The 25,294-nt window shown below is 44.4% G+C and overlaps 1 protein-coding gene across 2 annotated transcripts in view; it reads left to right on the forward strand.

Annotated features, from left to right (window-relative positions):
* The window catches only part of TRABD2B (TraB domain containing 2B), a 407,261-nt gene that overhangs the window by 341,432 nt on the left and 40,535 nt on the right, over positions 1 to 25,294 (forward strand). Inside the window, exons 5-6 of one of the 2 annotated variants that reach the window (XM_074962318.1) lie at positions 9,403 to 9,493; positions 16,988 to 17,059. In XM_074962318.1, coding sequence (XP_074818419.1) covers positions 9,403 to 9,493; positions 16,988 to 17,006 — 110 coding nt within the window. In that variant the 3' untranslated portion in view covers positions 17,007 to 17,059. Of the gene's footprint in view, positions 1 to 9,402; positions 9,494 to 16,987; positions 17,060 to 25,294 lie in introns of those variants that run through there. The other variant, XM_074962317.1, reaches the window with a different exon arrangement.

A 25,294-nucleotide genomic window follows, 5' to 3' on the forward strand; every position in this document is an offset into this window, starting at 1 on the left:
AAAGATTTCTTCAGCTGCGTCTAAAATAGGGCTGCAAAAGCATTGCACGTTGTTTGCACAGAAGTGCTATAACGCGCACTTTGGTCTCAATTCCCCCCACCCAAGATAAGGAATCAGAAACCCCCACCCCACCCACCCATTCATAGAATACTTTTAAGTGCAAAGTATTGTTGTGACTCTCGTTCTCCTACCCCTACAATCAGCTTTTCTGAAAAGGGCAGGCACCACGGGTGCAATTTGGTGTTGCCTGTTTAAGAGGGCTATTGTGGCTTTACATGAAGTTTGCTCCCTCCTGATCTTGGCCTCTTCCAGGGGCTGGGGCAGCCTCCAGCATAGCTAAGATATCCTCGTAGGGGCCTCTCTAAATTGCAGCAGCCTCTCCAGGCTGCCTGGTACCCCCGCAGTGCTCCCTCCCAGCCCCAGCCCCGCCTCCGTCAAGCCCTCTGTGCCATGTGTAGGACCCTGCCAAATTCATGGTCCGTTTTGGTCCATTTCACGGTCATAGGATTTTAAAAATCATCAGTTTCATGATTTCAGCTATTTAAATCTGAAATGGCGCAGCGTTGTCATGGTAGGGCTCCTGACCCACAGAGGAGTTGGGGGGGGTCACGAGGTTATTGTAGGGGGGGGTTGTGGTTCTGCTACCCTGACTTCTGCGCTGCTGCTGGCGGCGGCGCTGCCTTCGGGGCTGGGCGGCCAGAGAGCGGCGGCTGCTGGCCGGGAGCCCGGCTCCGAAGGCAGCGCCGCCGCCAGCAGCAGCGCAGAAGTCAGGCTGGCCTGGTGTGGTGCTGCCTTCAGAACGGGGCACCCGGCCAGCAGCCGCCGCTCTCCGGCCGCCCAGCTCCGAAGCCAGCGCAGAAGTAAGAGTGGCAGTACAGTGACCCTCCCCAAAAATAACCTTGGGACACCCTTGCAACTCCCTTTTGGGTCAGGACCCCCAATTTGAGAAACACTGGTCTCCCCCATGAAATCTGTATAGTGAAGGGTAAAAGCACACAACAGACCAGATTTCACTGGGGGAGACCAGACTTCATAGTCCGTGATGTGTTTTTCATGGCCGTGAATTTGGTAGGGCCCTAGCCACATGCTATGGTTTGTTGGGGGGGGAGGTGCAGAAGGCAGCCTTCAGATTGTCTTCCACAGTGCGTGTGTTGGGAGAGTCTTTCCCTGGTGTGAACTGGGCCTTTTAGGGCCAATTTATGCCACTCCAGCCCTGTTACCTACTGTAAAGGAGCAAAAGAGAATTTAGGACTGAGGTTCATTAAACAGATTCATGGGGGAAGGGTGCATGTGTGGATGCAGGCTCCATCTGGGAAAGAGGCAGGGCTAGACCAGCAAGGGATGGTGAAGGTCAAGATTGGGTGTATTAAGTAGATGTGTCTGTCTTGGGGTGGATGAATGTGCCCATGGAGAAGAGGAAGACTGGAATGGCAGAGGTGCTGAAAATCAGCAGTAAGGTACTGTGGTAAAGAAACTCATTCTGCATTTGCCCCTGTTAATCTTGTTGCTACTTGATGTCTTTCTTCTTAAATGTTCCTATTATGATCGTGCCCAGTAGCCCCCAGTCAGGATCAATGCCCACCACAGAAGGTGACCGTTTGGAGAAGCATAGTGTGAGTTAATTCAGTGTTCACGACAATATTGTCATGGACACTATTATTGTCACAAACACTGAATTAACTCACAATATGAATGAAAAGAGAAAAGAAAAGAAAACGTTGTGATGAACATCGCTTACGATTATTTGGAGCGTGTCGAAATTTTTAGAATTTTCAATGTTTGGGGGGGCGGGTCTTGCAAACACTTTTGAGAATTTATTTTTAATGTTTAATGTTCACTATTTTTCCCAACATTTGACATTTTGAACAAAGAAATGATTGTGCAAAATTTTGAAAATGTATTACCAAAATGTTTCTGCCTTTTCCCACCCCCTCTATTTGTGTTGGATTGGACTTAACACAACTGAATGTAAGAGGCAGCTGTATTAGAAAAAGGAATGTCTGCTCGGGGTAGTGCTGTCATGATACTTCTGCTTCAGGGAACAGGTTTTGAGGGGGTTGATACTCCCTGAATTTGAAACGCAGAATCCCAGAGCAAAAGGAGAGATGCAGCATTTCACATTGGAACCATATGGAATCACAAATATTGCAAGGTTTTGACATTAAACCATAAATCCATAAGAACCTAGGATATAGGACTTAGGAGTGGAAGGGACATCTTGGGCCCTCAAGTCCAATCTCCTGCTACTGTGGCAATTCCATCATATAAACCCATTCATAAATTTACCGAACTCCACCTTCAAAGTAAGTAGGTTGTTTGCTGCTGCTACTCCTATTAGAAGGCTGTTCTAGAATCTCACTCTGATAGATAGAAGCATTCTTCCAATTTCCATTCTTCCAATTATGCTCCATAATGATGAAAAGATAGGAGAACAACATGTTAAGGAATGGAGTTTGCTGGCAGAAGAGTGTGCATGAGGTCACTGAGGGAGAGTGGATTGACACAATGGAGGGGTTAAAAAATCCAGAGGGCAATACGTGTTGACTGCTTACTAAAATAGCATGGCATCTTTCTAATGCATGAATCACTCAGCCTTACAAATGTTAAGTTAGAGCTGTCTCAAAAAATACACAGTTTGGAGAAGCAGTGAAGAAGCCAGTAAATATTTGCTGCAACGGTGAATATACAGCATTTGATTTTGTATCTCAGCTGATTGCTTAATTCTTGTGAAGTTTAACTACAATAAACACTCGGGGTCGTGCCAAATGCATTGAAAATCAGCGTCAGAGAAAGCGAGGAATGGAGACTGCTGGCTGCTCATTGTAAAGCAGCCTGAGGGCAACATAATGTTATACATAACATCTGATTCATGGCATGGAGAATGTAAAGAATTGAGACCTCCCGACACAGTTTACACTGGCCCTTTTTATGACTAATTGTGCGGAAAATAGCTCGGCTTGTTGTGCGCATGGAAACAGTTCAGGTTTCTGCTGTGTGTCAGCTAATGGCCTAGCAAGCCTTTCTTAGCGTGACTTCAAAGGGTCTGCCATGGAGGCCTTTTGTGCGGGAATTATCTCTTGCTCCTTTGTACCACTTTATCCCTCTAAGCCCCAGAACAACGAATCCTGAAGTGAACAGACAAAGTAATTTGTAGTAGATCTTCAAATCCAGATAAAGCACATAACATTTGCTTAGAAGCATTCTTCTTGCTCCTGTCACCAAAACAAGATAATATTTTTGCCTGTAAGAACCCGTGGGCTTATTTAACTTCTTAGGGCTGTGGCTTGATTCTGATGCTTAGAAACAATGTTGATGGTATTTCATGTCTAAGATGGCAAGGTAGATTTTTAATATCTAGGACTACATGGTTCTCCCTCTCAGAGGTGTTTGAAAAACATCCCTTCGAGTCCCACCCAGAATATTTTGCCCCAAATGAAAACGAAAATAATTTTCATTGTCATTTTCAGTGGAAAAATTGGACTTCTGGCAAAAAATTAAGAACAAAGGTTATTTTGTCTTTTAGTTTAAAAACTGCCAACTCCTCTCTGCCCTGCCACATACACTCCCCCTTTTCCTCCCCCCCCCCCATCCCTGCACTGATTTTCACTTTTGAGTCAATGAGTCAATTTTCAGTCAATGAAAAATCCCAATTTTTTTGTTAGGAAAGCACACACGTGCCCTGAAAATTGCCATTTAGTCAAAACAGCAGTTTTCTATCAGAAAAACAAGGTGAAGTGGGAGGATTTTGACCAGCCCTAGGCACTGTGAAAACACATTCACTGAGAAATTCAGATCATCCAACCCCAAAACACAGGCTCGTACCACTTGAGCTAAAGGGGTGAAATCCTGGCCCCAATGAAGTCAATGTTAAAACTCCTATTGTCTTCATTTGGGAGTTACACAAAGAGATCCTTCTTACAAAGTAGTCGGTTTATTAAAGTAAACTGTGGCCAAACTTTGAGTTCACTGTATGTTTAGCATTGAAAATTACCCTCTAGCAGAAGTCATTGGTATCAAGTCTTCTTTAGGAAACAGATGGACTGCCTTTACTCCCCATTCCTGTCCTGGATCTTGTCCTAATCTTCTACTGGTGAATCGAGTTCAGTAAAAAAGGGCAGAAGGTGACTCTAAATATGCATCAATCCAGGACCTGTTAGAAATGTAGAGTGGCAGAGTTTTTTAAGAGATGGCTCAAATTTTAATTTTGTACAATACCTATGACAGTACCCATTTGTCATCTGAACAGTCTTGTCCTGTATTGTCATGAGCACCATACATACAGATATATTTATAGGCTTGGGAGAATTTTCTTTTCTTTTTTTTTCTGTTTGTAATTTTGACAGAATATTGGGGGGGTTTTTTGTATTTTTTATTTACTTAAAACTTCACAGTTGTGCAAAATTATGGGCTTAAAGTATTTTTTGAATATTTATCTATTTTAAATTTTTACAGTTTCAGGAAATTATGGGAGTGTCAGATAATAATTATTTAATGACAGTAGGCGTTGAGATTAAAAAATGTTAAAGCTTTATAACCATTAAAACACAAGTTGTCAACATTGCATGTCAAAATATGCAAAGTAAATATCCTTATATTAAACTCTGATAAGCTCTTAGGCCGTATTTTTCTTACTTTCCCTGTCTGTAGATTTTGATTATTATAGAGGGAAATACTTCTGTCAGTCTGTGTGTATACGGTGAAATTAACAGTTACTAACATTTATTGATAAAAATCAAATCCTTCCAAACCTAGAAATATAATACCCAGTGTTTTATGACCATGGTTTATTTGCAACAATGAAACTTATTTTAACTTAAATTGTTAGTGGAGATTTTGCAGTATTCATCTTTGTGCCTGATATTGGGATTACCGCATAAACCTCTATGTACCAGGTCTTTTATTTCTCATTTTACCTGCTTTTCTCTGCATATTTACTAGGCATTCCCAGGGCAGTAGATATTCTGACCCTTTTTAGCCCTAGCACTCATCAACTGTCACAATAAATCAGGATAATACTAAAGGGATTTTTCATCCAGGTTCAGGATAAATAGTGAGTAGCAGGTCAGAAGACCTGAAATCCATCCATCTAATCTATCTATTTAAACTATCTATCGAATCTATCTATTTCCACATGCACAAAGTTTTCAATAATTATAACTTCCTAAAGTTTTTACCTTTTAGGGAGATATTTTCCAGGCTTTTTCTCTAACACAAAGGGAATTAATTTGGAAAGTTTTAGCAAAAATGGTATTGCTATTTTTCAGTAGGTGGAGAGAGAATGAAATATACCTAAGCCATTATAAAAATGAAAATAATTTTACAAAATCTTTATTCTTTTCTTTTTAAACAATTGTAGTGATAAAGTGGCAGGAAGTACAGGGAATTAGTTCACAATGCACTGAAATGCCTTTGAGTGTGCTGGTAAAATTGGCATTCATTTGGCCGACTGATCCATTGAAAATCATACACGGCTGTGAATAGTTAACAAAGAGAACACTAAGGTGTTAACAAAGATGTGCCACCAAGGAAGGTCACAGTGTGTGTGCAATTTTCATAGATTTTAAGGCCAGGAGGAACCATTGTGATCATCTAGTCTGACCTCCTGCCTAACGCAAGCCATAGAATTTCATCCAGTGCTTCCCGAATCAACCCTATGACTTCAGGTTGAGCTAGAACATGTCTTCAGATCCTCTGATTTATTCATGGAGAGATAATAAATTGGGCACAGCAACTTTTATTCCAAAAAGGGGGGGAGGAATGAATGAATATTACGAAGAGGAGAAGTAAAGTGAGCAGCAAGGCAAAACTGGTCAACATTCAAGTATCATTGCAAACAAGACACAGCAAAGTGGGAAGGATGCATTCATGGGAGAAGTTAAGGGGTTTCAGATTCTGCCATTTAGGCTAAATCAAAGAGGCAAATATTTAAGGTCAGATTGAAGAGGACTTGTATACTAGGCTCCTCACTATGTTGCTTATTACAGTGTTTCACTGATAAAAGATTCAGTTTAGTTATAAATTAGGGCATGGTCCAAAAACCACTGATATCAATGTAAAGACTCCAATTGATTTCAGTGGGCTTAGGGCTATGACCGAAGAGATGAGATGTCAGGCCTATTGCTTGTCTGTATATGTTGGTATTATTGATTGAATCTCTCTAGACTTTGCTCATCCAGGCAGGTACTTTTTGAAAATACCTGGGTACCCCAAGAGAGACAAACTTCTGACCCTACACAGTCTGCGTTAATAGGGTGTTTGTAGTTAGATTCTTATGCTGTCTGGCCAGTTTCTCACTTCAAAACCAGCTCTGCTGTTTCCACAGTGATCTTTCAGGGAAGGATTAGTTCCTTCAAGAGATAGACTGTTGGACATTGGAGTAAGTGGGCACCAACTCTTGTCTAGTGCAAACTATCTGCTTTGAAAAATATTGATCTCAAGAACAATCTTTGGTTCTGACACTAAGCAGGAACTTCTCTTATCCTCTCCAATTTCTGGGCAAATCTTAAGCACCCCTCCGATACCATTGGGATGTTTTCCTAATGAATAATTAAGGCAGAAGACTGGAGGGCTCAACGCACAGTGATGCATTGCAGACCTTTTCACATTTACATGTCTGGTTTGACTCCTTCCAGACAAATAATGAATAGAATCCAAAAACTGTTGGGTGAAATGATTAATGGTCTCTGTCCACATCCTGGTCGACAGGTGTCTGCATGACAAAAATTGTTAATTAATACAAGTTATCCCCAACACTGTAGTATTTCAGTCCACGACAAATGCCGGAAGGCAGAAAACAAGTGTGTCCAAATTTGGAATGCAGTGAGAACAAAACTGCCACCATCCCATACTTTCCTCAACCTAAATAACGTAAGTACTCAACAAAAGCCAACCAGATCCACAGGTGGCATCCTTGTTGGCAGTCTTAACAGAGAAGCCAAAGGATCAGAAGGCCAAAATATCTCTCACCCCTGAATGTATTGACAGTGCGTTGTTGGGAAGCTGGTAACGCTGCTGCCTGGTCATGATGAGGATAGATGTGGATTTAGGGTTGTTATTATGCTACTTTTTGCCAGGACTAAATGAATTAAGAGCTTTGAAGAATTATAATTGGGTTTCTTTTGGTATTATGATGTAAAGGTCAAAGGTTAATAAGATTCAGGACACTTGTTCCTACAAATACAATTGTTGGCAACTCGTATTCCATGTCAAGAAAAACTAGGACATTGGAGCATGGACACGGAGACATCTTTGTTCCCGATTCCACTTTCAGCCCACTGTTCAACCAGTTGCAGGATCGGGCCTTTGTTTGCTCTGGCATTGCTTTAAAAAAATCCAGTTATGATCAAATCAAATCAATCGCTCACAAATGTCACATTGCTCTCCTCTCTGAAGGCGTGGAACACATTTTTGGGACTGCTCCTTTGGCTTTAGTTATAAGCAAGTTAGTCAGGGGGAAAATCAATTTTTTATGTTTCTGAAAAGGAGGCAGTGGAATCCTGGAACAAGTTAGGGCCTGCAAATGTGATTTGAATCGTTTAAAGAAATGTCTTTTGGCTAAAAACTGTTTATGATGCTTGCGGGTTGCACTAAACCCCTATAACCACATCACCCTCACAACTGATACTAATTAGCATCCTTGTTGGCAGTTTAGGCAGGGAGACCGAGGCTTAAAAGAGCCTGGAGACTGAATTACCCTTGAATCCTTAGGGTGCGTCTACACGCAAGTGGTTGCCCGCAGCAGCAAGTCTCAGCGCCTGGGTTAGAATCATAGAAGATTAGGGTTGGACGAGACCTCAGGAGGTCATCTAGTCCAACCCCCTGCTCAAAGCAGGCCCAACCCCAACTAAATCATCCCAGCCAGGGCTTTGTCAGGCCTGGCCTTAAAATCCTCTAAGGATGGAGATTCTACCACCTCCCTAGGTAACCCATTCCAGTGCTTCACCACCCTCCTAGTGAAATAGTGTTTTCCTAATATCCAACCTAGACCTCCCCCACTGCAACTGGAGACCATTGGTTCTTGTTCTGTCGTTTGCCACCACTGAGAACAGCCTAACTCCATCCTCTTTGGAACCCCCCTCCAGGTAGTTGAAGGCTGCTATCAAATCCTCCCTCCTTCTTCTCTTCTGCAGACTAAATAACCAAGTTCCCTCAGCCTCTTTGACAGACTGGAGCTTGCATTATGGCACTAAAAATAGATTAGCAGCAGCTCAGGCTCTGAAGCCAGGGAGGGGGTGGGGCTTCAGAAAGGGGCTGCGAACAAGGCCCCGCGGATGGGCTGAAGAGAAGGCCTGAAGGGTAGAAGAACATTTTTATTTGCTTGGAACTTTTCAGTTTGGACTCTTGGTACCCCAAAAGGGATTACATGGGTTGTGACTTGGCTGGAGAGCTAAGCCACATCTCCCACACAGATCTGTATCTGGGAAGCTGAGAAAACCAACCTCAGAAAGGGAAACTAAGGCTGGGGTTGCCAGCCATAGTACACTCAGCCAGTGGGGCAGTATGGGGTAAAGGCACCTTATGACAAATCCCAAAGGCTCGAAACCCCATGGACCAATGAAAAGAATCCAAAATTCATTCTCATGAATCTCTTGATTTTTAGCTGATCTCATGTTTTTTTTAAATACTTGAGGTTAGCAACCAATGCTGAAATTCACCAATGTGCAGAGAACCAGCATAAGATCCATCTATCCACTCTGAGTCCCACTTCAGCCAATTCTCCTAGAGAAACAACTATGCCCTAAACAATCACACAAGCCTAACCTATTCGCACAGACGTTAGGAACACCAGGTAACTAGGGATATAAACGTGGCCTGAGTGCACTGTGGTATTTAGCAGAGTATTTGTGTCATAGCATCATAGAAGATTAGGGTTGGAAGAGACCTCAGGAGGTCATCTAGTCCTGCATTCCCCCCAGTCTTACTCCTGAATAGATGCTTAATCTGAATACAGTTAGGATGACTAATAAGACTTCTCTCACCGTTTGCAGGAACAATTGTAAAACCCGGGTGAGGGGATGATTTAGAGTGTGTGCATATGCACGTGTTTAAAATGGCAGCTGTACAGAGCTACCACAACAAACTGCAGGCTCCAGGTTACCGTGGAAGAATTGGCCCTTGAGTTGCCTACCCATTTGATCAATCCCTAGCCCGTAGGGGGCAGCGCGTCAGGCTGTGAGTTGGCTCGTCTCCTTCCTACTGCCCAAAGTGGAGTAGTGGACCAGGCTGTGAGCAGCTGAGTCTCGTTCAGGATTCTGGGGCCCCAGCCAGTTGCTTGACATGACTTGTTGTCCTTGGAGCCAGCCCAGTCTTTGGTAACCTACTCCTCCGAGCTTGGGTCGAAAGGAGGGAGTACCCTCAAGGAGCAGTTTGAGTGACGTGGCTGTTTTTCTGTCCATGTTTTAGGTCACTTCCTGGGTAACAATACCGTGATTGATGTGCTGAGACAAGCAGGCTTTGAAGTGGAGCATACACCTGCTGGACAACCAATTGGAAAGTAAGCAGCTGCCTGCAGATCCTTTAACCTCTATCTCTCTCTCTCTCTCTCTTTCTGCGAGTGAGCAAGATTATTTTGGTGAGCGAAGAGGGTGAGTTATAAGTTATAAGTTCCCTATAAGTTACAGCTACCCGTTTCAATGGAAGGCATCTGAAGCGTCAGCTAAGGGACATCAAAGGTGTGATACTGTGGCAGCAGGTAGCTCCCTGTAGGGGTAGATGATATAGACACTGCTTATTCACACCAGAGATGCTAGAACAATTTGCATAGTGGGGGTGCTGAGAGCTATTGAACTAACCTGTAAACTCTGTGTACCCTGAAAACGACTTCAAACCAGGGGGTGCGGCAGCACCGCCAGCACCCCTCGTTCCAGCACCTATGATTCAGACCAGATCAGACGCACCATGGTGAAGACCAGAACAAGTCAATGTACTGAGAGGTGGTACCATTCTGCTGAGTTATTTTACTCATTAAGAAACGCCATTGTCCTTGTCAGCTTCTCCCCGGCAGCTTTCCCGCTGCCTCTTCCCCTCTCCCTGGGGCAGTAGTCACCTCAACACTGCAGGGCTATGGTGCATTGTTGGAAACGGAGCTGCCACTTTAGCTCCTGTTGATGCTTCTTTGGGCCAGGCCCCTTTTTCCTCCACAGGGATATCGCTCTGCCCTTTTGTGCATCTGTGTCCCAGACAAAGCACACATCCTGAGAGGAGTGCTTTGGAACAATCTTCTCCTCTCTGGTAGTATCCAAGGAAATGCATTATCTTTGCACTGCCATCCTCCCCTGTGCACCCTGGAGATAACATTGGCTGACATTGTTTCTTCCTAAGATTGTTAGCAATGCCGTGCTCGGAATAAGTGCTAGTACCACAGTTCTGAGCAATCGCACGTGTGTTCCCCTCTATGGCACCCACTCTAGGCTCCTGGCTCCTCAGCCATCACCTCTCTTGGACAGAGACCCACATCTCACTCCCTTCTGACTAGGGTTTTTCCTGGCAGCGCAGTTCCCTGCCTACACCGTGCTATTCCCAGCAAGCTAGATGGCCTAAACTGGCCAGAGTCTGTGTTTTGCTTTCTCTCAAGCATAGGTAGGGTGACCAGATGTCCCCATTTTATAGGGACACTCCCAATTTTGGTGTCTTTTTCTTATATAGGCTCCTATTACCCCCCACCCCCTGTCCCGATTTTTCACATTTGCTGTCTGGTCACCCTAAGCATAGGTGCTGGAACTAGGGATGTGGGGGGGGGGGGGTGCTGCAGCACCCCCTGGCTTGAAGTGGTTTCCATCATATACAGGGTTTACAGTTTGATTCAATGTCCCTCAGCATCCCTACTATACAGATTGTTCCATCACACCTGCTCTCCAGAGGCTGTGAACAACATCTTGGCCCACAGCTATAAGTTTGTACACCACTCTGTATAAGCAAGAACATTTATTGTTAAGGTAAAAAATGATCAGAGAGAAAACATATTAAAAACAATAAAAGAACCTATGTGCATGCTAAAAGGCTTACCCGAAATCACCCCAACTCCAACCTCAGGCTCTGGTAGGTGTCAGTCCTTCAAAATCCACTGCTGGGTTTTCCCCGTGGGTTACAAGTTCATAACTGTCTCAGAACCAGGACCACCAGGGATAGTTCAGTCTTTACTTTATACAGCTTGGCCCTTTGATCTTGGCCTCTTGTAAGAGGTGACCAGCAGAAAATGGTCTGCTCCTCAGGGCATAGTTTCAATTTTGGATTTTTGCATACCCAGAGGTGCAGAATTTGCATTCACTTCTCCGGAGAAATTCCCAGGAAAACAACTTAATATCTTTTGTTCCAAAAGCCCATTCTTGCCTGGCACATAGTTCTATATAGTACCTTGAGCTCCCAGCTCTCGCACCTATCACATCCGCACCCCAGAGGTTACATACAATCCCAGCCCACAAGAATACATAAACAATTCATTTAGTACAATGGGCTCCAAAGATACTTAAACATAATTTAATAAGGTCTCCCAAGGATATTGCAGGAAATTGCCAAATCTGCCACATTTTCCTGTCCCCGGTGGAACTAACAGTGCCCAATGCAAATATGAGGTAAGTTTCAATAACAGGATTAATTGCAGGACTAATGAATCTTGCCTGGTTGTGTTCTCTGTACAAAGACACTATCTAGATTGATATAGTCTTAATGTTTAGCTGATTGAATCTTGTTTGCAAAACTCCGGCAGTCCTTCATATAGAATATGATAAAGCTTAATGGTGCATAAGTATCTCTGACACAAAGTTTATCCTAAATGCTTCACAGAGTTTATTCAGCCATAAAACTTCAGAGTTAAATAATATCAGACGGAGAAAGAAATGAAAAGGTACAAGAGGGAAGGAAGGGCATATGTTCAGATATAATTTGGAAATTCATTGGGGTAGAAAGATAGGAATCACTTGTAAATGAGAAGAGCTTGTGGAGTTAAGCTGAAAATAGAGCTAGTCGGAAAATGTTGATGAAAACTCAAATCACTAAAAGAGTTGGTTTTCATCAAAATGTTAATGGATAATTCTGACAGTTCATAAAAACAAAATAAAAACAAAAAGGCCCAACATTTTCAGGTTTGGGGCTTTCTGTTTGCCAACAAAAAAATCAAAGATCTTTTCTGCCAAAAAAAGAGAAGAAGTCATTTATTCGAAAACCAACTTTTCTGTTGAAAAACGTTTCGGTTGAAGATTTTTGAGCAGCTCTAGTTAAAACCATAACGTTCTTGGTCCTCCAGGTCCAGGTTGAGTTTTTTATGGGAGACTGAGTAAAATGTTATATTCTGTCTCCTAGAATCATGATGCCTGTGTTTCTCTGTTCCCATAAAAAAGAGTTGTAGAAAACTTGCATTCTATAGTGTAGCAAGCATGTGAAGGGAGAGATGGGAGTTCAGTGCTAGATATTTATGTGTACATTACACAAACACCTGTCAGGAAGCATACTTAATCTTGCCTCTGCATGGGCAGATGGATTGCATGACATATTGAGATCCCTTCCAGCCCTCCATTTCTATGATTCTATGTGAGATGGATCGAGTTGGGAGGAGGGGTCTAGTAGTATACTACGTTGAGGAACATGGCTTAAATGCCTAGACGGACAGATCAGTAAGCCATGGGAGAGATCTTACTCCATGTCTTCACTCATGGTTTAAAAGAGGGCGTAAATGGCATGTTAATGAAATTTACAGGTGATACTAATTTGCAAACATCACTCAGAACAGAGGAAATGTTAAAAAAACAACTTAGCAAGTTCAGAGCCAGACAGAAAACAGCAAAGTGAGATTGGGTTTGGAGACATGGAACCTAATGCACTGAAAGGAAAATAATTGAAACCACATGTACTGTCTACCTACAGGATTGCCTCTCTCCCCCTGCCATACTCCCACGGGTTCCCCTTTGTAAAAGCAAGGAGGCTGCTGACAAGTGGGGACCATGGAGGGTGCTTCCCCCCTGGGTCTGGAATAGTCTGTATTTGGCTACCTCTGGGCACGCTGCAAAAGACAGGGGTTTTGGAGAGGGTTGAGGGTATGCTCCCAGAATGATGAAGGAGCAGAAAGGACTTTTTTTTGGAGACAACCAACTGGCTGAGTTCCTGTCTGATAGACTGTTTAATGGTGCTGAGTTTATGTTGTAATATTAATAGAGTGATAGGCCATCTAGAGCCTAGTATAGATGTCTTTATATTTTTTTAACCATTTAAATCAAAATAAGTACCAATACGCAGAAAGGGAGGGGAAGACCTGGAAAGCCCTGCTGATGAAAGAGGCACCTTGCAGTGGTAAGGGACAGCAAATTAAACATGAGTTTGGCTAGAATAAAAAGGTCCATACAGTTTTGAGTGGCATGCAGGGAGACATCACTTTCTGGAGCTTTCTGCATGATCTTTGTAGGACTGCACATGAAATAATGGGTCTGAGTCTCCTCTCACTTATGCCAGCGTAGACCTGGAGTAACTTGCTGAGGTTAATGGCATTACAGGGGCATAAAAGAGAAGGGAACCAAGTCCACTGTGTTCTACTCTGGGTCACCACATTGGCAAAAGGCAGTTGAGAAACTGAAAGAAGCTCAGAGAAGATTGACTGGATTGTTTGGTTGTGGGCATGGGCAGAATGGATGTATTGATTTGCAAGAAAAAATTAAAATGGCTAAATGTTTATAGCTTGGCCAACTGTGGTCTTATAGATCTTCTAGATCTGCTAACTGTGAGGGGGCATAATATTTGAATGGTGGGAACACTGATGGAGAGGAATAATTTAGGGTAGAACATGGGGGCTTACGTAGGTGTAAAGGGGTGAAATTAAGGAAAGGAAGGTTTAGGCTAGACATCAAGAGAAGTTTCCTGACAGTGGGATATATTAGGCTGCAGGACAGTCTTTCTAGACAAAAGTCAGAAGACCCATCATTTGGAACTAGCTTTGACAAAACACTAGATGCTGTTCCATGCTATAGGGAACAATCCTACCTTGGCAGGGAGATGGACCAATAGGCCACGTTTGTCTTTGATGTCTCAGATCCTGAGATTCCATAAACAATTTGAATTTCATTAGTCTAAAGGAAAATTAAAGAAAGCTGAGAATAGCTTCATAGCCAAGCGATGTCACCTTAGGTCATTTTATCTAGGCTTTGAAATCTATTTGAGTTTCAGAAAGCATAAGAATATATTCAGATTCTCTCCAGAAATACCTACAGGATTTCATCATGTGTGTTAGAAGAAGTGCGAGACTCAAACAGCACAAAAGCAGAATCCAAAGAATAAAATCTGAAGTGTTCTACCTTGAAAGCTTAATTCTATACATTTGACCAAAAATAAAACCTAGCTAAGAAGAGCAGAGATGATCACCTTCCTGAATCCATGAAAGTGAAGGGCCAGGCTTTTGCATGGATCCATGGAGGAGGACCTGAGTAGACTTCTGACTTTGTGTGCTCTTGTGATAGGGACAACTGTGGTACCCAAGCTCTCCTGTGCATAAGGACTGTAGGACAAGCCATCCCAAAGGCCATGCTCCTCATCTGCTGGCAAGTCATGGAGGAGAGAGAATGCTGTACCTTTCTTTGGTTTGGCACAGTATCCAGGTATCAGCTGCGGCTTGCCTCTTGCTGCTTCCACTGGGATGAGAGGCCTGTATAGAAAGATGGTGATTAATTTCTGCTGTATAGTCCCACGAGGTTAAGGACAGAAATAAAAGCACAGCTTATATTCTTCCATTGAGCAAGAACATATCATTAAATATAGCACCCAACAGAGTGGTTTGATGGAAAGGAGTACTACCGTGCATTTTGTTGGCCTATGAGACTGTATCCAGTACATAAAGCTTTGGCGCGCGGCTGAAGGATGGGGTAGATTCTGAGAATTCTTGAACAATAGAGAATCATCATTGGCCGCAGGTGCTTCCTGAATAGATCTTTTAGTTCTGCTGTTTCAAATTAAATTTGCAGCAGCTGCGGCAACAGATCTGCTCAAGCCATTGGAATCTGTATGAGACAAAATTTCCCCCCTCCCTGCTTTCTAAAGGAGCAGAGAGAGAGAGGGAAGATTGATTTGCTGTGGAATGTGCTCCCTTCCTCAATGAAAGAGGCACAAGACAAGAATGTTTGCTGTTATCTTGGGGCGAGGCTATGAGACCTATGTTTAGCCATTCATTGTCTGAAACCTCTATTTAGGGGCCATGATGAGATCCACAAGAGAAAAACAAAATCCAAACATTGTTCCAGCTCACCCAGCAAATATATTTTGAGGACATATGAGGACATTTTTTCGGGTTAAAAAAAATTGATCCAATTTCAAAAATATTTATTTCATCACAATCCACTCAAAGCACATTTTGATCTTGTTGATGGAGAGGACTAGAACTTAAGGGGAATGTTTTCAAAAGTGCCTAACTCTCAGCTTGACCAAGGTAATTAGGCACATAAAGATATAGATAGGCACCTCATGGAATTTGCAAAATCCCTTGGCAGGCGAGGCATCTAACCTGCTTCATCACTTTTGTATATTCACTAGACACATATCTGCATTGTTAGGTGCCCAAATACCTTCGTAAATCTGGCCCTTAGGCACTTTTGGGATGACACCCTAAACCAGAATGCAATGGCCTCCACTTTATTACTTCCTTAAGGGTTGTATTGTATCAATCATGATGAAACCCATGGGATTCCTGCTGTCAATTTACCTTATTAAAAATCCCCTTCACTGCTGTGGTATGTCCCAGGTATGTTCCAGAATGCATGTGATTGGCATATAAAAGTAATAGGCGTAATGCAGGAAAACACAGTTTGCCCCTGAATATACCTGCTGCAGGCAGGTTGAGCAGCACACACACTGAGCTGCTGAATGTACAGGGTAGAGCAAGCAGTCCACACCTGGGATGCATCTGAATGTCCCGACATTCAATTGATTTTAAAGAAATATGAATGGTGCATTGACCGCACAGAAGGTAACCTGGAGGTGCAGCCTCAAACAAATTAGCTCGATGGTTATTTTTATATGCTGCTGTTTTAGCTGTGAGCGTGGGATCTGCTGCATCTAAGATTTGCTGTGTCAACAAGAAGAATAGATGCTGGGCATGAGGGAAAAAAGTCTATGACCCTGAAGCTGCACAGAATATAGGCATTGCTCTTATTTCTATGTATCTGCGTGGGTGTGAGCAGGAACGTTGCTAAGCATTCTGCTGCCCAGGGTGGAAAATGTTTTCCATGCCACCCCCTCCCCCATCTCCTGAGAACTGAGCCAAAAAGAAATGAACAAAGAAAAATGGAGCCAGCCAATCAGTGAAGAAAAAAAATGGCTAAGCAGTACAGCGCACCCTGGAAGTTGACACCCAAGACAACCACTCTGTGCCCCAGCTCCTAAAACTGGCCCTGGGTGTCAAAGATCCCGTTGTAGGATCAGGCCCAGAGTTGGTATGGATAGCACTTTTCACATAGCTTAATTCTCTCTAATCAACACTAGGCTTAAGTGCCAGATCCTCAAAGGGATTTAGATGCCTATCTCCCATTGAGGATCTGGGTCTAAGTCTTAGAAGAAACAATATGTTTAATTAATTGCAGAAATAAAGCCGTGTTTGTACTATACCACAGTGTGGTATTACAGATGAGAAGGATCAGCTTCAAAAAGATGAATAATGCTGGACACCTTCCCACTGGTTGGAAATCTCCCTTCTCACATGCCAATAGCCATCATTCTTCCCTGTGCTCTGAGCTATACGGATCCATCACACCCATCATTCAAAGTGCTTAGCACACTTCCCAGAACAGCAAACTGCCAATTAACTGGCCATGATCCCAAACCAAAATTCCAGAAATGAACCCACCCACAAATTGGAGCCGTTCAGGTCTGAATGTGGCTATCAGCTTTGCAGCGAGCTTCAGTCCTTCTGGATCTGAACAGCTGCAAATGTTGGCAAAGCTTGGATCCACATCCAGATGTCAACTTTGCATCTCTGACCTGTCTCTGAAATGAACTTTGAAATGGCTTCTTTTGGCAGGTGGAAAAGAACAGGATGAGTTGGAAGGGATGGTCTATCAACAAAGAAGGCAAATTATGCAGAGGTCGATGTTTAAAGAAGATAGGGTAAGACAAAGAACATTGTGAAAGTAGATTGAGAGAAAGGGGGGAAAGGGAGATCTATAGAGTGAAATCTCGACTTCAGTTGGGGCCAGGATTTCACTCTCAGAGTGGAATGGTTGAAGTCAAATGAGGTAAAGTTTTGCTAGAAAAGAGAAGGATAGAGAAATAGCATGTAATGTAAAATGACACCTTTGTCTGGAGATGGGTGAACTGGTTCAGATCAAGTAAGAATTGGCATGAATCTTCACCTGAAACTTTAACCTACCCTGAACCAAATCTCTTCTGAGATGGGAAAAAAATTGGATATCTTTTCCCCACCCTGAATGGTTTCCAGGTGGCAGTGCTGGAACAGTCCCTGATTTCTACTGTGAACTTTTGGGATTTAATCCAAGCCTCTAGATCATCCTCCCTTCACTAGCTCCATCACAGCCTGGACAGAAGGGAATCAAAGCCATAATTCATTGTTTTTCACATGACAATATAATTTGCAATGGTTCCAAAGAGGAGGGGATGGGGATTAAATAGGGATCATGTCCATGTGTATGTGAATGTATTGCCTAACCTAAAGTTGGGGAATAGGATTGTTCAGTGCTTCTGAAATTCAGTCATGGAAATATGGAGGAATTCCTACATGGCCCTAAAATATCATCCTTCGTGATTTTAACTCCCCTGTCTCCACAATTATCTCGGGGGGCAGAGTCACTCAAGGTAAATATTTGGGGGGAGGAGGGTGAAATAGGGAAAGGTTTCAAAATCAGGGGTAGGGAAGCAGAGTTAACTTGTCAATGAAAACTTAAAGACCCTTTCACTTCATAGCAAGGCTTTAGTTATGGCCAGTGTCTATGTATGTTGTTTATGCCACCTGTCAGGTATCGGGCACCTTCTGAAAGAAAATATTAGTTTTGCCAGAAGAAAATTGAAATTATTCCCAGTTCTGCAGCTACCTCTGCTGCGGAGCCCGAGCTGCCAGGCTCCCCCACTCCTAGGCTGTCTGTTGCATGGACTGCCTCAGAGCAGGGGCTCCTAGAGCTTCCAGGCTCCTAGTTCCTTGGCCAAGGGAGCCACGGCTCAGTTCCACAGAGCTGATTCAAAGTCCATTGAAGGCAGTAGAAAGACTCTGCTGAACTTCCATGTTCTTTAGATCTGGCCCATTATGGTTGTTTGGTGACCTACAGGAAATGGGTTGCTTTTCCTGGCATACCTCCCATGGGACCAGTCTCAACAGGACAGGAACCAGTGCCAGAATTGACAATAACATGGTAGCTTTTTGTTGGCGTCCTCATCAGAGAGGCTACAGAATGGATCAGAAAGGAGACAGAATGACCCTCTAGCCCTGGAGATACTGGACCAAATTTAGATGATGTAGCTGTGCCAGTTTACACCAGCAGAGAATTTGGCCCATTCTCGCTCAAACAGGATTAGAAAGAAGATTGCCCTGTCAGTGATCATGTTGCACTTGTCCTTTGGACTGATTCATTCCCCGGTGATATCAATCTGGACTAAAGTGATGCTCCACTTTGTACCAGCTCAAGTGGTACAACGATATAAAGTGGCATCATGTGGCTTGAAGGACTGTCCATTTATCTAGGGAAGCCTGCAGTATGTCTGCAGTCACTCAGTCTACCCAGTGTCAATTTTCCCTACCTTTGTTATCACACTGTCATGCAAAGAGGCCTCACACATTTGACCTGATAGCTTTTCTACTTCCAGAGCCATCTCTTTTAACAGTGGAGTTTGTGGGATGTGTTGTAATCATTAGAATGACTCGCTTTGGTTGTCAGCAGAACTGCAGGTAATTCTGCATGATATGTAGAAGCAAGTATTTAATATGGATGATTTCCTTCAAACGAGGTGTAAGAAATAAGTTCCAAGGTCTTTTCTCCATATTATCCTTTTGGCCAACATTTCTGCAAGTAAAATTCGGTTCACAAGAATAGTTGCTGAAAAGGAAAATGCTGAGAATATTCACGTTTCCACACCTGACTACACTTACAAACACATTTTCACACCTGTAGTAGTGCTGAGGTGTTCACATGGCCATCTTGAAAGTCCCAGGTGATTTGGAAGTCATCCAGAGACAAAACCATGTGATTTAGGTGACCAGTTGCACAGGGCTAGATTGTGAAGTACTTATGTTGTTGAGTACATTCACTTCAGTGGATCTACTTTTGGGAGTAAGTGCTCACCGGCACAAGTAAGCACTCCTCAAACTTGCCTGTAGCAGAACTAACAAATGACGAATAGCAACTACTTGAGGAACCAGTCAGCAAGTAATTTACAATATGTTTGCATATAGTACCCATTGAATGATTTTGATTAACAAAGTTCACTCCTGATCATCTGAAAAGAGCTAAATTCATCCAGTAAATGGTTTGCTGCAACTAGGTTACCCAGCTCCACTCCTGATCTGTGTTAGAGAAGCATCCAGACTTGTTCATCCCTCTGTAAGCCAAACTAACCTTCCTGGTTCACCCTTCACTACAGTTCATGCTACTTACAAGTGAGGATCACACCAATCTGTTTTCCATTTCCTGGAGATTAAATTCCTGTGTTTGACATCATTTTAGCTTAGTCAGAGCTTCCCAGGAAAACAACTCCTCCACTTTCTGTGTGTGTCAGGGCAGCCTCCTGTGTATCGATGCACATGGCAATACTTCATGCTTGCTGAACTACAGAGAGCACAAGTTCAGGTCTTTTCTTTCCCCCTGCAAACTTAATTAACATTAATCCATTTTGAAAGACACTGACTTTTTCCCCTTGCACTCCCTGATGTGCTACGTTGCAAGGAGAATGAGGAATGAGGATGTCTATAAGAAAAAAGTTGGCAAAAGCAATCAGGTAGATATGTCTGGGAAACACATGACTAACAGCCATCGATGGATCCAATATGGAGAGGTTCTTTCCCAGAGAGAGATTTTCCAGTGCAGTGTCCCGATACAAAAATCCAACTTTAGGATTGGCACGTGCACATTTTCAGGGAAGGGACAGAGCAACAGGTCAGGAAATCCTGAAGAAAACTGAATTGTTCAGTTTAGGCCTTGTCCTGGAATGCTCATTGTTCATAATCCCACTGACTTCAGTTGTTCCACTTGTGAGAGATGGACTACTCCTGAGGGAGTTCTGCACCAAAAAATTAAAAATTCTGCACCAAAAAACTAAAAATTCTGTGCACAATATTTTAAAGTTCTGTACAATTCTGCAAATTTTATTTGTCAATAAATAAATGTGGAGGCTCCAGCATGGGAGGGGGAAGCACAGGCCACTGGCTGCACAGAGGTGGGAGATCACCCTGAAGCCCGTACTCCCCCAGGACATGGGTTCGGCAGTGAAGCTGCACCTGACCCTTACGCAGTGCAAGGGCTGGGCCTGCCCCAGAAACACCCTGGTGCCCTGCCCCTCCACATCAGGAGCAGCAGGTGTGTGCAGGCAGGCTCAGGCCTGCAGGATCCAAGGGTGGGGAGATCCAGGTGTGGGTTGAGAGGACTCCATGTGGGGCAATCTGGGTGCGAGCAGCTCAGTGGGGGATTCGGGTGCGGGGGGGATCTGGATGCACAAGGGCTCATTGGGAGGGTTCCAGGTGCAGGGGCAACAGGATTCTGCAGGGGGGACCAGGTAAAGGTGGTTGGGGCTCAGCAGGCGAGTCTGGGTGCAGGGGGTCTGGATGCAGGGAGTGAGGCTCAGTGAGGTGGAGGTTCAGGTGTGGGGGGCTCAGGATTGGGGGGTTCTGGGTGTGGGGGGTGCGGCTCAGTAGGGGTGAGGATGCAGGGGGGTAGGACTTGACAGCGGGATATGAGGGGTTATCCAGATGCATGGGGGTGAGGCTCAGCAGGGTGGGCATTCGGATGTGGGGGGCTTGGTGTGGGGGTTCTAAGTGTGGTGGCGTGAGGCTCGGCAGAGGGGTCTGTCTGAGTATGGGGGTCCAGATGCACAGGGGTTGGGCAGACAGGGTAGCAGATCCTCGTTCAGTGACCCCTGCACCCGCGGCTGAGGAGCGATAGGGTCAGGAAACAGGAGAGGTGGGGGGTGGAGCTTCCTGCAGCTGGGGGAGGTTTCTGGGCGTGGATCTGACCTGTCCCTGTCCCTGCCCCCATCTGCTCCTTGCAGGGAAAGAGGATGTCCCATCCTTTCCCGCCCCCAACCCAGCCAGGACTAGCAGCTGAGCCCAACGCAGGGTAGGAGCCACACGCTGAGGCATCCCCAGTTTCCTTCCCCACACCCCGACACCCCCCCGGTGGTGATTTACCTCTCCACCGGCTGCTCCGGGCACCTGAAACAATACACCCATGCTGCTGGGAGGGGCAGGTAACCTCTTTTTCAGCTTTCCTTTGCTTCCCCATGAGAAAGTCATTTTTCTGTGGGGAAGCAAAGAAATCTGTGGGGGACATGAATTCTGCATGTGTGCTGTGACACAGAATTTCCCCAGGAGTAAGACCCTTAGCCTGTATGATGGACACTGTAAAGCAGATCCTCAGCTGCTGTAAATTGTCACAGCTTCTTTGACTTCCTCTGTCCATCATTTGTAAAGCACCCCATCTCTGTAGGGTGTCATTTTCTAAAGCACTCAGCAGTGGCCCAACTTTGTTCCCATTGGAGTCAAAAGTAAAACTTCCATTGACTTCAGTGGGAAAAGAGTTAAGTTAATGCTGGATCCTTTTGAAGGTCCCAAACTAGCATATTTACACATAATTATGTATCAACTGTTTTACAGCCTCGCCTCCATGCTGACCTACCGGGCCATAGTCTACAGTGATATCTATGTTCCCTCGCCTGTGCCAAATTAAAGAAAAAATATTAGGAAATCCTGCAGTTGACGCACATGTTGGAAAGTACTGAAGTTGCTTAACAGTCTTACTACATTTAGGCTCCTCATTTTTGCATGTATTTGCAATCCCAGGACTGCATTGTTTTCACTCTGTATTTCCAAACCATTCTTCGTTAGTTTAAACAGTAATAGGTAACTCTTGGCACTTCTAGGGCACTTTGTCCTAGAATCTGAAAGAGCTTTACAATTATTCATTAACAATGGCTCACTACATCCCCCTCCTGCCCCCAGAGTAGGCAAACAAGTAGTATTATCCCCCACTTTACAGGTGGGAAAACTGAGCATCTATGTGGCTTTTTAGCCTGAGATATTTAGTCACTTACGGAGGCTTTGCAAATCTGAGCATTGATGTACTGGCTAGAGCACATGGATCAGCCTTGCCCTCTGCTGTATGGAATTTCAGGCCTGCTCAAGTGGGTGTGTACTCGTCACCTTCTAGAGGCCACTGAGGAATATAGCTCTAGTTCATTGAAAGCTATTCTTTTCTGGAGCAGAAAATCCTGAATTCTCTCCCTATTGGCCCCCGTGAAGTTTATAGAACCACAGAAGCATTATGACTTGCATGTGATCATGCAGTTGCTCAGTGACAAAGTTACGGGTAGGGCCCAGGAGTCCTGCAGGCAGTGGCCTGTTCTAACAACTATGTTACATTCCTCATCGGTTTCAGCCCCAACTTTATATTTCAGAATTATTTATGCAAAGATAAAGCCAGTCACAAAAATACCTTTGTAGAGACAACCCATCTCCTTTTAATTTGGAACTGCTGATACGAGTCTGGAGTCTGTTGTCCTCAGAGAGCATATTCCCAGCGATGGGCCCTGTTGCGTTTGAAGTGAGTGCAGTACTTTGAAACGAAGATGAACAGTGAATCAAATCAGGCTGAAAGATTCAGGGTATTGACTACTTTCCATGGAACCCCACTGCAAAGACATGTTTATGTTCTGAAGTATTCCTGACGGACAGCTTGGAAGTCATGCACTAGCCTAGTTGTGGAAATCTAAATAGTTTCCTATTGTGCTTGACGTGAAATGCTTCCCAGATAAACAGTCTCCCCTTCCACCGAGGAAAAATGATACTTCTGTATATTCAGGATTGTAATCACAAGGGACTAAGTGGGGCTGCCGCTTAGCCTCCATGAAGATGCTGGTTTCTGTGGGCATTGGGATATATTTAACCCTAGAGTACGTGTGTGTGCCAACAGCATTCAGAATGAGTTAGTTTTATTCAGTGAAACTGAAATATCTTTCTAGAGTGTAATCGTTTTCTATATCCACATCTTTGTGCCTCTGTTTTTATTACACACTTGGAATATAATGCACAATCCAGCTGGCTGAGTATTGTCCTCCTGGCTGAGTTCTGGAGGCAGAAAGCATCACTGACTGGCGTCATCCCTACTTGAGATATGGTCACACTCTTCTGTGAAGCAGAAGCCTGCAGCATAGTGGTGGATTAGCCACTGGGCCAGAGGCCCATGCCCAGGGACCCCAGCCAATTGGGGGCCCCCGGAAAAATGGGCACCCCCGCACCCGAACCCGCTCTGCGCACCTGAGTTCAACACTGATGAGAGTTGAGGGTGTCTAGTACCTCCCGTGATGGGGAACTCACCTCTGATCTGATGGTCAAACTCTGCTCATTTAAATATATCAAAGGAAGAAGGCCATGTGGTCAGTCTAGCCCTTTACATTTCCATAGGCCATTTTTGCCCACACAACTCTTTGCTTATTCCCGTCCCAACACCTACACATCCGAACTGGGTAGTGAGACCTACAGTCTCCTCTCCACCAATGCATGATACTTTTCATAAATGTTAAATAAGAATTTTACATGTGCATCAAGGGATGATTATAATTCTGTGCTAGGGCACAATGATTTAACAAACCATGTGCATGTCCAGGTATTTAGGAAAGGATTCAGCATAAGGTGACAGTGACATGTATTGTTTGGAATAAATGCAGTTAGAAGAGTCAGAAAATCGCCTGGTGTTTACTTTGCTCTTCTTATCCTGGGAAAGCTGAGAAAAAGCTCAATGACACAAATCTTAGTGCAGTTTTCTCAACTATAGTTCTATGGTTCTGTAACTGAGGTGGCTCGCCCGGTGGGCTGGAGAGCCTGGGGCTAAGCCAACCTGATTAGAAAAAGAGCTCCACCTGGGGGGAATCAGGGATTCAGGCGCCTGGCTGGTGGGTCTTGCCCACATACTCAGGGTCCACCTGATAGCTGCACTTGTGGTTGAGAAGGAATTTTCCCCCAGGTCAGATTGGCAGAGACCCTGGGGGCTTTCGCCTTCCTCTGCAGCATGGGGCCCCGGTCACTTGCTGGTTTAAATTAGAGTAAGTGCTGGATTCTTTGTAACTTGAAGTCTTTAAATCATGAGTTGAGGAGTTCAGTAGCTCAACCAGAGGTTAGGGGTCTATTTCAGGAGTGGTTGGGCAAGGTTCTGTTGCCTGCAATGTGCAGGAGGTCAGACACTAGATGATCATGATGGTCCCTTCTGGCCTTAAAGCCTCTGAGTCTAATGTCCCATAAAGAGCTGCTGTACAAAGAGGGAGGGCCAGGCTAAAGTGGTGACAATGCCCAGCTGGGGAAAGAGCTGGAGTAAGTGCCAGGGAGGACGCTCAGAGGAGGTAGGGGAAAGCTCTGGGAGAGACCCTGATTAAGCAGGGAAGAGACAGAGAGAGACCCAGAGGGGAACTTAAGAGGCTGGGTAGGAAGGGAAAACTCCAAGACAGCTAAAGGAGCAGAGCTAACTGTTCAATTCAGGGCCCTGGGCCAGAACCCAGAGTGGGACTGGGTTCCTTCCCTGACTTGCCCCAAAGAAGGGGGAGTACAAGCCCGCTGCAAAGCTTATCAAGCCCAGCAGGGGGCTCCAGGCTAAGCCCTAAGACAAGCTGAGGAATAGCTCCAGAGATGGTGGAAGGATTTTGTCTGCGTTAGGGTCATTTGGGGACTTTCAATTTGGATGGTTGTGACCCCAGAAGGGGTGGACTTAAAATGGTAACCTGGCCAGAGGGCTGAGTCACTGAAAGAGAAACCAGAGCAACCATTGGCAGGGGAGCAAGCGATCTGCTATGCCAGGCCTGGCCACAAGGGGACACCTAGTGGAGAGTGGATTCGTTGACAGGTTCGCAAAAGCTTTTTCTGGAGGAGAGTTTTCAAAATCACCTAAGAGATTTAAGAGCACAAGTCCCATCGCCTTTCAGTGAGATTTGGGCTCCTAAATCCCTAAGTATCTTGAAAATCTCCTTGTGTGGAAAGGTTTCAGATTAGCAGCCGTGTTAGTCTGTATTCGCAAAAAGAAAAGGAGTACGAGTGGCACCTTAGAGACTAACCAATTTATTTGAACATAAGCTTTCGTGAGCTACAGCTCACTTCATCGGATGCATTCAGTGGAAAATACAGTGA

The sequence above is a fragment of the Natator depressus genome, chromosome 8 (genome assembly GCF_965152275.1).
Source record: "Natator depressus isolate rNatDep1 chromosome 8, rNatDep2.hap1, whole genome shotgun sequence".
NCBI lineage: Eukaryota > Metazoa > Chordata > Testudines > Cheloniidae > Natator > Natator depressus.